The 13,424-nt window shown below is 40.5% G+C and overlaps 1 protein-coding gene across 10 annotated transcripts in view; it reads left to right on the top strand.

Annotated features, from left to right (window-relative positions):
- Positions 1-1,904: 1,904 nt before the first annotated feature.
- Positions 1,905-13,424, top strand: part of ASXL3 (ASXL transcriptional regulator 3) — a 187,766-nt gene continuing 176,246 nt past the window's right edge. For 2 of the 10 annotated variants that reach the window (XM_043443979.1, XM_043443978.1), the window contains exon 1: positions 1,905-2,095. In XM_043443979.1, coding sequence (XP_043299914.1) covers positions 2,042-2,095 — 54 coding nt within the window. In that variant the 5' untranslated portion in view covers positions 1,905-2,041. Of the gene's footprint in view, positions 2,096-2,221; positions 2,709-13,424 lie in introns of those variants that run through there. The other 8 variants (XM_043443977.1, XM_043443976.1, XM_043443989.1 and 5 more) reach the window with 6 other exon arrangements.

Genomic DNA, 13,424 nt, shown 5'->3' with positions numbered 1-13,424 from the left:
CAGGAGACCTGGGTTCAATCCCTGGGTCAGGAAGATCCCCTGGAGAAGGAAATGGCAACCCACTCCAGTAATCTTGCCCGGAAATCCCACGGCCAGATGAGCCTGGCGGGCTGCAGGCCATGGGGTCACAAGAATCTGACACGACTTAGAGACCAAACTACCACTACTTTCAGCCCAGGGATAACTTCAGTGTGTTCTCTAAATCCATTTTTAAAAAGAAAAGAAAAAAAAATGGAGATAATCTTTTGATATTTAAAAACAATGAATAGATTTTTATTCTAATGAATTAATAAGGTAAATATTTTTAAAGAATTAGCATAATCAGGTCTTTATGATTAAGTACTGCCTCTGCTTAATTTCAAATATTTTTATTACTTCAGTCATTTGACACTATTCTCAAAGGAATCGCCTTACTATAATTGTTTCATTCTTAGACATACATCTTTTCATTAGATGTTCAAGTTAGGAGTATTTATTTTTAAGCATTGCAGTTTAGAGTAATAGAAACAATATGGGATTAGGGTCAAAAGACTTGAGTTTGATTCAGAACTGATTTAGCTAGAGACCTTGAGTGCAATGTAATGTTTTTAAGCTTCATTTCCTCTTTTGTGCAGTAGAGGGAAAAATATATGTTTAACTGCGTTGTTTTGAGGATGAAATGAGATAATGTATATGAAAAAACAAGACTACTATTTACATACTTTATTATTACAGTCAGGAAATAACCGTACATAAATCATCCAGAATGAGTGCGCCTTTTGTTTTTTTAGATACCCAAGATAAATACCCACATAATTAATGTGTGGGTCACAGAGACATTTCTTTCTTGGCGTAACAATAACTTTACTGACCTAAACACTTCACCAGCGATCTAAGAAGTTGGAAAGGTTACAATAAACTTTCAAGGCTTAACACTTTTTTTTTTTTTTTTTTGGTAGTTCGCTAGCAAGGTTAACAGTCCAACTCTTCACGCACTCCAAACCTGGCCATTACAAACAATTTTAAAATACACAAGCGTTAGCTGAGCAGTTGTTTAGATTCTCATCATGTTTTACGCTGTAGAATGATGACTGGACACTATTAAAAATAACTACTGCTAAGACACCGCACGGCACTGATACACGGCCACCGCGCTTTGGTCTCACATTGATTTAGATGATGTAGGGGCTCAACATTGTGTCAAGTTGCACCTTCAGTATTAGTTCTATATCAGAAGAGGCTTCCCGCCCCCCACCCCGCCCCGCCCCACCCTTGCAGGCTCTAGGAATCTACCTAGCCCAGCGGAAAAGGGTTAAAGGAGTCCAGCAGAGGGGAGCAGTGCAGAGAGAGAGAGAATGAGTGTGCGAGCGAGTGTGTGCGCACAGGACAGAGGCGTCGAGTTGTGGAGCGGACTCGTACGCAAGTTCCGAAGGCCCGCGTGTTCGCGGTGGCTGGCCCAAAGGGAGCCGGAGAGGCTCGGCCTGCGCGGAGCGGGCAGCGCCCGGAGGGGCTCGGAGTCTGGGTGGGAGGGAGAGGGGTCTCGCGAGGGTTTCAGGGCGTGGCTGGAGTGGGGGGCGCGCGGCGAGTGTGCGCGGGTGTGCGCGCGCGAGAGAGGGCGAGTGTGAGCGCGGCGAGTGTGAGCGCGGCGAGTGTGCGGCCGCGTCGCCATTCCCCGTGACGTCAGAGTGTATTGTTGTGAGCGGGGCCGAGCGGAGCATCCCCGGAGCTGTCACCGCGGCGGCGGCGCAGTGCAAGCCCCGCACGAGCGAGCCCGGCCGGCGCCGCCCCCGCCCCCGGCCCCGGCTCCGGCCCGGCCCCGGCCGCGCCGCCGCCGCCGCCCCCGCCCCCGGCCCGCCCGTCGCGCGCCGCCGCCGCCGCCCGCGCGCCCCCACCCAGCCCACCCCACCCCCTCGCTCCATCCCTCCCACCCGCCGCCCGCGCGCCTCCCCCCGCGGAGCGAGTGCGGGTCACCGGGTCACTGGGTCATTGTCTCGGCGCCCGAACCCCGAGCACCCCGTGGAATCCCCCACGTCATCAGCAGAACCATCAATGAGATGCAAACATGAAAGACAAGAGGAAGAAGAAGGACCGCACCTGGGCCGAGGCTGCCCGCCTGGTACGTACCGCCCCCCGCCCGCCGCCCCGCGCCGGCCCGCGCCGGCGGAGACGGCCGCTTCCAGCCCGAGCCGCCGCCAGCTCGCCGGGCTCCCGCTCTTTGTTATTCTGCGGGAGTGGGCTCGCCCGGGGGCCCCAGTGTGTGTGTGTGAGTGTGTGTGTGTGTATGTGTGCGTGCGCGCGCGGAGGGGCACAGCGATTATCTCGGGGAGCCCGGCGCCCGCTGCGCCCGGGACCGCCCGGGACACTTCTCCGGGTACTTCGCTCTCGGGGCTCGGCCGTGCCTCCTCCGCCGGGGAATTTCCGAGCGCTCGGCCGCGCTCCGCTTCGCTCTGCCGCTCCGGAGACCTTTGTGTGGCAATTACCACTCCCTCCCGGCCCCTCCACCCCCCGGAATTCCGTCGATAACTCTCCGTGCACGGTCTGTGTGGGTTTCGACGTTTGTGAGTGCATACATTTCACACGTGCATGCCCGGCGTGTGTCCGACCCGGACTTGTGGGGCGTGTTGCATGTGGGCTCCGTCGTGGCGCCTCTGTGTGCCGTGTCGTGTGCATTATGTATGCACACTGATACGTGCAGGTTTTGTGTGGCTCAAGTTCGCTGGTGTTTGTAGGTATTGTGCTCAGCCCGATGTTTGTGTGTACATTCCGTGCACGTGTGTGCCATTTGTGAGTGTGTGTGTCCGGGTGTGTGTGTCTGTTCCGTGAAGTTGAGTCAGTGTCATTTGTAGTGGGGGGTTATTAAGAGTGTACAGCTAGGTGTGTTTCGCTGCTGGCTTCCTGGGCGGTGTTACTTCGCTGCTTTTCCTTTTCTTTAACCTTTCGGAGCTTACGTTTTAATCAGCGAAAGAATGTCTCTATAGAAATGCTGGTTGGCAGAGGGGCGTCGGCGTCTTTGGTTTGATGTCTGTGTACGTGTGGGTTTCTCTATTTTTTTTTCTTCATCTTCTTTTAACGGACAGCTGTAAACGGTTTTTTGTCTTTTTTTTAAAGGATATTTCTGTACAGCGTGTCTCACGGGAATGTAAGGCATTACATTTGAAGCTTAGCCTTTCAGGCTTTCGGTTGCATAAATTAAATATTTATTCACCAACTTAGTATCTGTTATAAATTGACCAAAAGAAAGCAGACTGCATGCAGCGGGGGTGGGGGTGGGGGTGCGCGGAGCTGAAAACCCCAGGATATGTTACTGGGTTGACTTTGTAAAGATTGTTTTACTATAACTGTGTTCTGTTTTGTTTTGTTTTTTAAGCTTTTGAGTAACTACATCATGTTCAAGGAGAACATTTGTCAAAAGTAATTATCTGAGTTTGGTTGAAGGGCCTTGCTGGTTTGTTTCTGGATTCTGGCAAAGGGTTTTGGATAATTGGCCCTATTGCCCTGCGCAGAAGTGACAGAAGTCCTTCTTAATTGCAGTCTAGTTATTGGTAGCTGAAGTGGCCGGGCCCCTTTATTCATTTTTAGTTTGTAATAGTGTATGCTATGATTTCACTCTTTATCTGCGGTCCTGTTAATCGCTAAATCACTCAGTCTCCGTGGATGAATGGGCAGGTAATAGTCATTCTCTAATGAACTGCATCTGGGAGAGTGAACTTATTTGTAAGGAATATGTGAAAAGTAAGCAGTGTTAAGTAAATGCCAGATTGATGTTATCACTGGATTTTTGCTAGAGGAGAGTAGATTATTTATTGTTTGCTCAGCCATTAATTCAGGATTGTGTGGGGAGTGTGCACCGCTTCTGAAAATGCATTATTCCACTTCCTTGGAGTGGCAGTCAAGTATTATTATAGAGCTTCAGTGTATGTATTTTAAACAAGTGAACAATGAGTTGATTTATAAATATTTTAAAATAATGGTTCATGAATTAGCTATATCTGCCTGCAGAGAATTCTTAATAAATAACAGTATTCTGATGGAATTTAAAGCTCACCATTTGTATTCAATCAGTATATGTTGCTATTCTTGAAAGTACTACACTTTATTTGATTTAATTGTCTTGTAGTGATAAATCTCAAAATAGGTTTCAGAGTTACATGTTTTTTGTTAAAAGTTTCATTTTCCTCTTGCAAAGTTCATTGATGGGAAAAGACACACTAGGAGTCATCAACACAAAAGAATTAATGATAGACCAGATGTCTCTGTTTTAACCAGACATATTGAACTAGTAGTTATGGTAATTTTTCAATTTGGTTCAAGTTATTTTTCCCCTGGTAGTTGTACAAATGTGTATGTATTCAAAATGTGACAGTTGAAATAAAATACTGAATAAAGTAGCAAATAATTGTTACTGTAAATATCTTTTTCAGAAATTTGCCATTTATAATAGTGACTTATGATCATTCTTAACTTATTTGGTAAAAAAGAAGAAATGATTCCATTTGGGTAATAGTGACAATTTTTCATATTTTCTTTATAGTTATGTGAATGCATATAGACAAACTCTCTTCCAAACTTGCATGAAAAATATTTTTACTCTTTGAAAGTGGTAGTATTATACTCAATGAAAAAGAAATGCCTTTTTTTGTGTGTGCATTTCTGTGATAGAAGTCCTATTTTATATTTCACACTGCCACTGCTGATTTTGCTGTGGTGGTGGTGAAGAATTTTTAGCCTTTTCTCCATCAAATGTTAAACCAGATGTCTGATTTTAAAACTAAAGACTAAAGATCGATAGAAAATATGCAGCTCAGTATGTGTTTCTTGCAATATATGAACTAAAGAGAAAGTATCCAAATTAACATTAAGAATAATCTTTGAAAATATGCCATGTATACTTTTATATATCTACATACATATGTGTGTATATCTATATATATGTGTGTATATATATATGTACATATATACATCCTACTGGTGTGTATGTATGTGTGTTTGCATGTGATTATCTTGAACGAAAGGATATCAGGGCAGAGGAAATGCAAAATAGATTTTTTGAACTGAGACCAAAAGCTTATATTGAAGTGTAACTTGGTATTCATTTTTAAGAAAAATGTATATGGAAGAGCAGTTCTTTCCAGAGTAACTGAGAACTTCCCTTCGACAACAAAATTTTGGTTTTCTTTCTTTGTAAGAAAAGTATCCAGCATCCAAATCTGTAAACTGAGTGGCAGCTCCAGGGATTTTGTTTTAGATGGAGATGTAGCTATCAAGCTTCACCAATTTTCTCATAGAAGTATGTCCTGTTTGGATGTGGTGGGCTTGTTTATCTTAGGAAAGAAGGACTGGTGGCATAATTCCCCTGTATTTTCAGGAAAGTGGTGATTATTAACAGGCTGCCATTTAAAAATAGTAATATGACATCTTTGCCCCCCCGCCTTTTTTTTTTCTTTCTGCCCTGCATCAATTGCAGAAATTTCAGCCTTCAGCCTCTCCCCCTCCCCCTCGGCCTTCTGCAGTTGTGGTTGTTACTTAGCGCAGGGCCATTTAATATGGAGTCTGCTCCCAAACCAGATGCATTTTCATCTGTTTTATCTGCTCGTCTAAGGTTGTAGAGTCTCAGAGGATCCCACAATCACATGGAAGTGTCTTCTGTCTTAATATTTGTAGCCCACAATAAGAATAAAAATCAAAACCATAACTCATGTCGAGCTGGGGCTTTGACTTTAATCCTTTTGACTTTTATCTCAAGTCTTCACTCTGTTACTATAAATACAGTTTAAACCATTGTGAAAGGATCTTCATGCTTCTTTGTAAAAAATGGGGATTTGACAGGACTTTGTTTTACTGCACTAAGGGGTTTCTTTGTTACTGGCTTAACACAGAACATACTGTTATTTATATATTTAGTCTAGGTTAATTCTTTCTTTTTTTTTTTGACATGCAAAAATGTTGTTGCTTTGAGAAGTGCTTTTTGATAGTTTCATCAGTTTGTTCTGTAGGGAATGCTGCTGTTAAGATAATGGTTCAATGTATTAATTTGTTCCCTGAGTTTCCTTCTGTTTGTTTTGTTCCTTACAATCTTTGTTCAGTCTCACTGGCACCTGAAAATAAATCTTAACAATCTTCAATAGCTTTGTGCTTGGTAACATGGCTGATTTATTTGCTTGTGGTTTAGATACATTCACACAGATAATGAATATCAGTGGGCTTTTTGGGGGGGATGGGTGGGGTTCAAGGTGACCTTTGGAAAAAAATTTTAATGGCAGATTTGCCTCATTGTTGGGAAAAAAGCAGGCACATACTCCTTTATGCCTTAGCAGAGTTACTGAAGGTTTTAAGTAAATTGAACTTTTGTAAATCATGCTGTATTAAAAATTAAGTAGGGGTTTATTAATTAAAGGAAATCTGTGTGAATCTTTTGCACAGTGAAGATTCTTTTGCATAATGCATTATATTCTAAATAAACTGTTAGGGTTTTTATCAAATAAAACTGAATGGTAATGGTCGCTGTTAAACCAGAAAAGAATTCATAATTGTTCATTTACAGATTGCCTTGCCTTTTGTTTTTGTATTTTAGAAATAAATGTAATTTTTCAGGGGTGATGAACATAGGGTAGAGCAGAGCGCGTTGGTCTTGCTTTTGGCATTTTCTCACTATGTTAGTGGTACTTGGATTTTAGGTTAGGACCAGGCCTTTGTAACAGCGGAGAACATTTTGGCTTGTGGTTCGGGGTAAGCCCCAAAGGTGCGCATGAGCGTAACTGTGACAGTGCTCACCGGTTTAAGAGGCTGGCTGATGTGTTTGGCAAATGGAATTTTATTTTCAATAGCTTACATTTCAGTCGGCTTGCTTCAGCTGTTTTCTGTGATTCACACATAGCATCATTTCTTTATGTCTATATCATCATCTTTCTTTCAGATATGGAACCTAAATTTTCATTTTGCAATTTCAAAGATGGAAAAGAGTTAGCAAGCTCTGTGCCTCTCTAAAAAAAAAAAAAAAAGGAGTTTCAAGTTGGGGGGGAAAATGTGTTTGAAATAATGAGGGATGTGAACTTGGGGCAGTGTATAGGTTGTTAATTTTTTATTTCCTGCTGACATGAAAGAGAATTTTAAGAATTCTTTCTCAAGTTTTTTTCTCTTTGACAAATTCTTTGGTCGCAGATGAGCATATGGTAGCTTTTAGACTTGTAGATTTATACCTGTAAAGGAATTTCACCACAGAACAACAAACTGATACAGTAATTAAATTTAATTTTTAATAATGTAATCATTTAACATGTCACTGAAATGCATTGGAAATGTGAAGTTTGGTCCCTGAATGTTCTGAGGACTCCTACATAGCATATGGGTCAAATGCCAGGGGCGATACAAACTTATATTCTGAAGGCGTGTAGAGTTCAGTGGGGGAGATGAGCGAACCTGGAGGGTGACTGATCAGACAGACACCATCCATGGGCATCACATGGATGATCAAGAGGTGCTGGTTTATAGATTTACAGAAGGGAGAAGTTGACTGAAGAAGGCTTACTGGATTAAGTGAAGCTTGATTTGTCCTTGGAATATGAGTAAGATTAAACAGGTGATGATAGAAACTTTCTAGGAACAGAGAACTATATGGACAAAGGTATGGTGTCAGGTGAGAGGAAGTATTCAGGGGACAATGAACAGGCCAGTCTAGAAATCTCAGACTTGCGGGGAACTTGCACTGCAGTAAAGTTGAAAATTAGATTGTGACTCAATTGGAGAGGGGTTCAAAAAGTCATTTTAAAATAGTTGGATATTGTAAATTGTAGCATGGGGCTGATGGGGTAGTGGGGTAGTAGAAACACAGAGTATACATACATACTCCCAAATTACTATTCCTTATAGAGAGGGAACTCCGTCACTTGGAGAATCTAAAACCAAAATTGATGTTAGAAATATTTTATTAAAAAAAAAACACAACTTTGTTCTGTGACATAGTCTTCCAAATGAGGAAAAGTAAACATTAGTAAGTACTATACATTGCATTTGTAGAAAACGTATGCAGAGCACTCATTTGCCGAATATACTCCCTTGAGATCCATAGATAGCAGGGGTTTGCTCAGTAACTCATTCTCCTAGTGTGTGGTTTAATGATGAGTCCAGTATCTTCACCTTGTTTTTTAAGGAGCAGGGCTGGCATAAGTCCTTTGAAATATTCTGTGCTGTCTGATATTTTAAAAGTAATACAAGCATTTTAACTAATGTAAATTTAACTGATTTGTAGCGTGGAGGCATAGGGAGGATGCAAGCCTCCATCAGACTTACTGACCACCTTTCAGATTGCCTGTCTTTCATTTCTCTCTCTCTCCCCCCTTTTTTAAGCATCAAAACTTTGCATGGCGGTTTCTGCTGATGTTGTTAATTCATAATTTAAAATACACTCTCCCCCACCCCTGAGGTCCTCTGGAGCAGATCCTGGCTCCTTCCTGGTGGGACTGGGAGGGGGGGGCATCTTATAGAAGGACTTTCTGCTATTTGCCAGCACTGAGAGCCTTGATTGTTCTGCCTTTGTCCCGGCACAGTTGGTAGCTGTGGAAATCTAGCCCTGACTGAAACTTTCCCTGAAGAGCCCTTGGGGAACAAATAGAAACATTATATGATTAGCCACATTGTTTTCATTATTAAACAAATCTACATAAAAGGGTAGCAATTAACAGCTTTATCTGCCTGAACTTAGACACCTATCTCTTCTCTTCCCTCCCTAGTCCCACTTGAAACGGTAACAATTAACTGTTGCTGGTTTTAATGTCAGCAACTGACAACGCCAAATTGGGAATAGGCACTTCTCCTGGTTGATTGACATGTAGCCCTCTGACACATTCTTATGTAGTTTTAGGGCAAATTCATGCCCTGAGGTTAGAGCCAAAGGGCTTGTCAGAACACTGACTTTAATGGCTGCAATATACAACTTAAATGACGTCTAAGACCTTAGCTTCGGTGGAACTTTTAGAACCTGAGAAATTTTCCAAGGCAGTGGAATTTATACTTAATGGACAAACTTAGAACTTGTAAGATTTTTGTCTAAGTATATAGATGTATAATTGACTTTATGATAACAGTTGTTTATTATCGGTTTGTTTGTAGCATACATTAGTCCATGAAAAACTTAATGATTTTTAAAATAATTCCAAAATTGATTTTTTGGGGGCAAATGTTCTAATTTTTTTTTACTAATCCAACAGTTGATTTCTGAGTGTATGATTTATGACTTAACAAAGGGAATGGGAGGGACCTCTTCATCTTATTCAGAGGACAGATGGCATTTTCAGGATTTTGTTAACTTTCATGTAGTGAAACCTGTTTTAATGAATTCAAGAAATTAGAAATTGAGATTGGGTCTTTGGGCTTGTTTTTCAGCTTAGTCATGAAGAAGACATGATATATAATGAGGCTGTTGGTTTTTCTTATTTTTTTTTTTTTTTAATTTCCAGAATAAATGACTACACATGTAATTTGTGCATGTATAGAAACCTTGTTGACACGACTGCAGAACTAAGTCCGTGTCTGGACCATCAGGACTCTGTATGCCCCACCAACACCCTCCCCTTCCTCCCCCTCCTTACCATGCACACACAACAGACAATCATTATTTGAAAAATTGTTTATAAGAAAATCTCCTTCCTTTACAACATGTGTTGTCATATCTTCAAAATCTCACGATCAGAAATTGTCATTCCTGAATTCCCTGTTTAGTCTACTTTGGTCCTCTTACTCTCTTTTGAGTCAGTTCTGGAAATTCAATTAAACATTCTGAATTAAACTCTTTGGATATTTTACTTGTTTTCTTCGCATCACTATTGCTCTTTCCTGCTTGCTGTAGGGTCTCATCTCTGTTTCCCTCTTCATGTTGCTATATCTCAGAATTATGTCTCCCTCCTCCTCTTTATTCTCAGTTTTCTCCTCTCTGAGCAGTCTCACCCACTTCAGTGGCAGGTATCCCATGACAAGAACTCTAGCCTTGATTTTTTTCTTTAAATTTGGATTTATACTAATGATTTTTATTGTTTATCTCCTTGCACTATGTATATTCCAAATGAAATTCATACAGTTCAGTTAAATATTCATTGGCAACCTCCCACAAATATGCACAACAGGAAAGGGTATCATTCCTGTCTGGAGGGCACTTACCTGTATGAGCATAAATAATATCTGTGAAGGGTGGAAATTCTAATTATAGCTCACATTTAACTCCTCCTCTTTTCATTCTCTGTTTTACGGAGTGCTGACCTTCCAACTAATTCTGAACCTAATTTTCCAAATTTTTACTTTGTGAAGCTGTATTAAATTTCTAGAACAGATTTGATCTTAATCATTCCTCTACTTATAGATTTGTGATTACCTTTAAGTTAAAGTTCAGCAGGTCATGGGAAACTCATTTTAACTTTAGAAATCCTTTTTTAAAAGTTATATATGAGTGTTTTCCCTAATAGTATCAAGAATTTAACATGTTTTATCCATTATACATCACACCAACCTTCCCATCATGTAGTAATTTCTGCCTCCTTACATTTATTTTAAATTCTTTTAAAACACAGCAGTTATTTTTAATATGACATAAATTAATAACATATTTTATTAACTTCCATGCTCAACTTTATTTCTTATATTGCATTCACTCTAAATTGCCTCCTTTAACAGCTTTTTAAAAAAATCAATTGAGGGTCTCTGGGTTCAGGGGCTTTGCATTTCTGAAATGTTTTTGTTTTGTCCACCCCTTAAAAACTTGATTAATAAGCTTTTGTGTTTTATGGTAGTTATGAAGACTCATATGAAGTTATAAGAATTAATAAAAAGTGAACCAGTGGCCAGTCCTTCCTAATCATCCATACGCTCTCCCCCAATCCTCTCTGTTCTCATAATTTTAATCTTAATGTAGTCAAGATTGGGTGTCCAAAAAAAAAAAGATTAGGTGTACAAAAGTGATCAACATTGGCCTTTAGGAAGTATTATCCATCAAATGTGTGGATTATAATTCAAAAAGATTTTTATTCTCACAAAGTTCAGCTCATCTTCCATTAGAAAATAAATGGAAAAACTTGATAGGAAAAAATTAAGATATTCTATGTTGCTCTCACCTTTGACTGATAATTTAACTAGTTATAAAAGTCTAGTTGACAGTTGCTTTATCCTTAGTACCTTGGAGATGTTTCTTCATTATGTTCTTGAATCAGTGGTTGTAATGTCTTGTCTGTGGTGAGTTTCACTGTTACTTTTTAAAGAAGTAATATGCTTTTTGTATCTAGAGTTTTTACGTGTTCTCTTTATCCTTGAGGTTATGAAGTTTTAATGCTTTGTCTTAAATGTTTGTCTTTCTGTTGTTATGCTTGATATTTAGAGTTTACTTTTTAGCCTGTGTTTAGTTGCTCAGTTGTGTCTGACTCTTTGTGATCCTGTGGACTGTTGCCAGCCAGGCTCGTCTGTCCATGGCATTTGCCAGGCAAGAATAGTGGAAATGGTTGCCATTTCCTTTCCATACTTTTCTTAAATAGTAAACTTTTTATACTTTTTAAACTTTTAAACTTTTTATACTTTAAAATTTTAATCATGTTTTGGTATAGAACTTATATTGTCTTGTGTCCCCAGCAGGCCATGAATTCTTTGAAGTCTTCTAAGTGTTCCCACAGCATCTAATAGTTTAGTTTATGGGTTAGCAGTGATTTAAATACAGTGTGGAAAGGACTTCCCTAATATGGAACAGGATACAGCAGTGAATATGCTGGCTTGGCTGGTCAGAATTGTGGATTGCAAGCAACAGAAACCACTTCTTGCTAACTTAAGTATAGAAAATGAGATTTTTTTGGAGGCCATTAAGTAGTTTATATGGTCATCAGGAAGGATCTTTAAAAAAAAGAAGGCTGGAAAAATCAGCAGAGATCAATAGAGGATGAGCAGCAGAAATACACACAGTCATGCTGCAAGAACAGTCTACTTGGACTGTGGCTGTGGGCACCGCTAACACAGTAATGGTCACCTCTGTGACTTAGTGCTGACATTGGACACTGCTGTTGCTCCCAGCATATCATATGAATGTATTATAGTCGACTCTGTCTTTGCATCCAAGGCTCAAGAGTCAAATTCACAGGCTGCTGCTGCTGCTAAGTCTCTTCAGTCGTGTCTGACTCTGTGTGATCGCATAGACGGCAGCCCACCAGGCTCTGCCGTCCCTGGGATTCTCCAGGCAAATTCACAGGCAGATGCATCTAATTGTCAGACTCTAGTTCCCAAGTCTATACCTTAGTTGCTGAAAGCTGATGAGAAGGTGTATATGGCCTCTTCACCACTGTAGTGGAAGCATCTATGTTTATATATTCATAGTGGCAGTAAAGCAACTGAAGATTAAAACTGAATGTCCCACCTCTTTCCACCTCCTGCTCTCAGCAATTCTGCTCCCCATTTTTCTTCTCTCTGTGAAAGCCATCATCCTCTCTGTAGTTCCTCAAACCAGAAACCTTCTTGTCATCATTAATGCCTTTATGTATTTTTTTTTCTTTTTATCCAATAATCACTGAGTTATGCCACTTTTATTTCCTTTTCTTCAAATTTTCAAATCTTTGTCTTTACATGTTACACATGTCCATTTCCACTGTAATTTATCTTGACTCAGGCAGTGTATGGGTTTGGGAAAGAATATAGATTAATGACAGGCCTAAAAGTCAGGCAGATTTATGTTTGAGGCTCATTTCTGCCACTTACTATGTGTTTGACCTTGGGCAAATTATTTAACATCTCTCAATTTTAGTTCAATTGTCTATTAAAGGGAATAATGGCATTACAGAGTGGTTGGAATATTTAAATAAGATAACGTGCATAAGGTACTTAAGTACAGTGTCTGACATTAGAAGGTGCCAGTTAATGTTAGTGCCTGGAAGTTCCCATCTTCTCATTAAGTTGATACAACAACCTTGTAAGTGGTTTTACTGACTCCAGACTTGCTTCCACTCAGACTCATTCTCCTTATTACATTCACAGCTGCTTCTTTAAAGGTAGAACTGGTTCATGTTATCCCCTTGAGCCTGACTAAGTTGCTATAGGAAACAGATGGCATGATCTTATAATGGGTGATTAAAGAAAGTTAGGGCACAATAAAAGAAAAGAACAAGAGATAGACAAATCAGGGATATTACCTATCACCAGCAGAAGGATGTTACTAGCCTTAGACTTGAAGGGCCACGGAGACCAGAGAGTGGTTACTACAGAGATGTGGGCTCTGATTATAGAAGGATCAGAAGTAAAACATAGCCAGTGCCATCCCTCACCCCTGTAAGGTGGAGAAGCATGCTCATTGTCATTCTGACTCCACTCTCCTTCCATCTTCTGATCTCAGTTGGTGCATCCTAAGGCTGAATCCATGTATAAGTCAGAAGACAGAGGACTTCCATTGAGAAAATTCATGGCTGTCAGCCTACTGGGTCATGAAGCTGAGT

Source organism: Cervus canadensis, chromosome 23 (assembly GCF_019320065.1).
Source record: "Cervus canadensis isolate Bull #8, Minnesota chromosome 23, ASM1932006v1, whole genome shotgun sequence".
NCBI lineage: Eukaryota > Metazoa > Chordata > Mammalia > Artiodactyla > Cervidae > Cervus > Cervus canadensis.
This window is presented reverse-complemented; position numbering and strand designations above follow the sequence as displayed.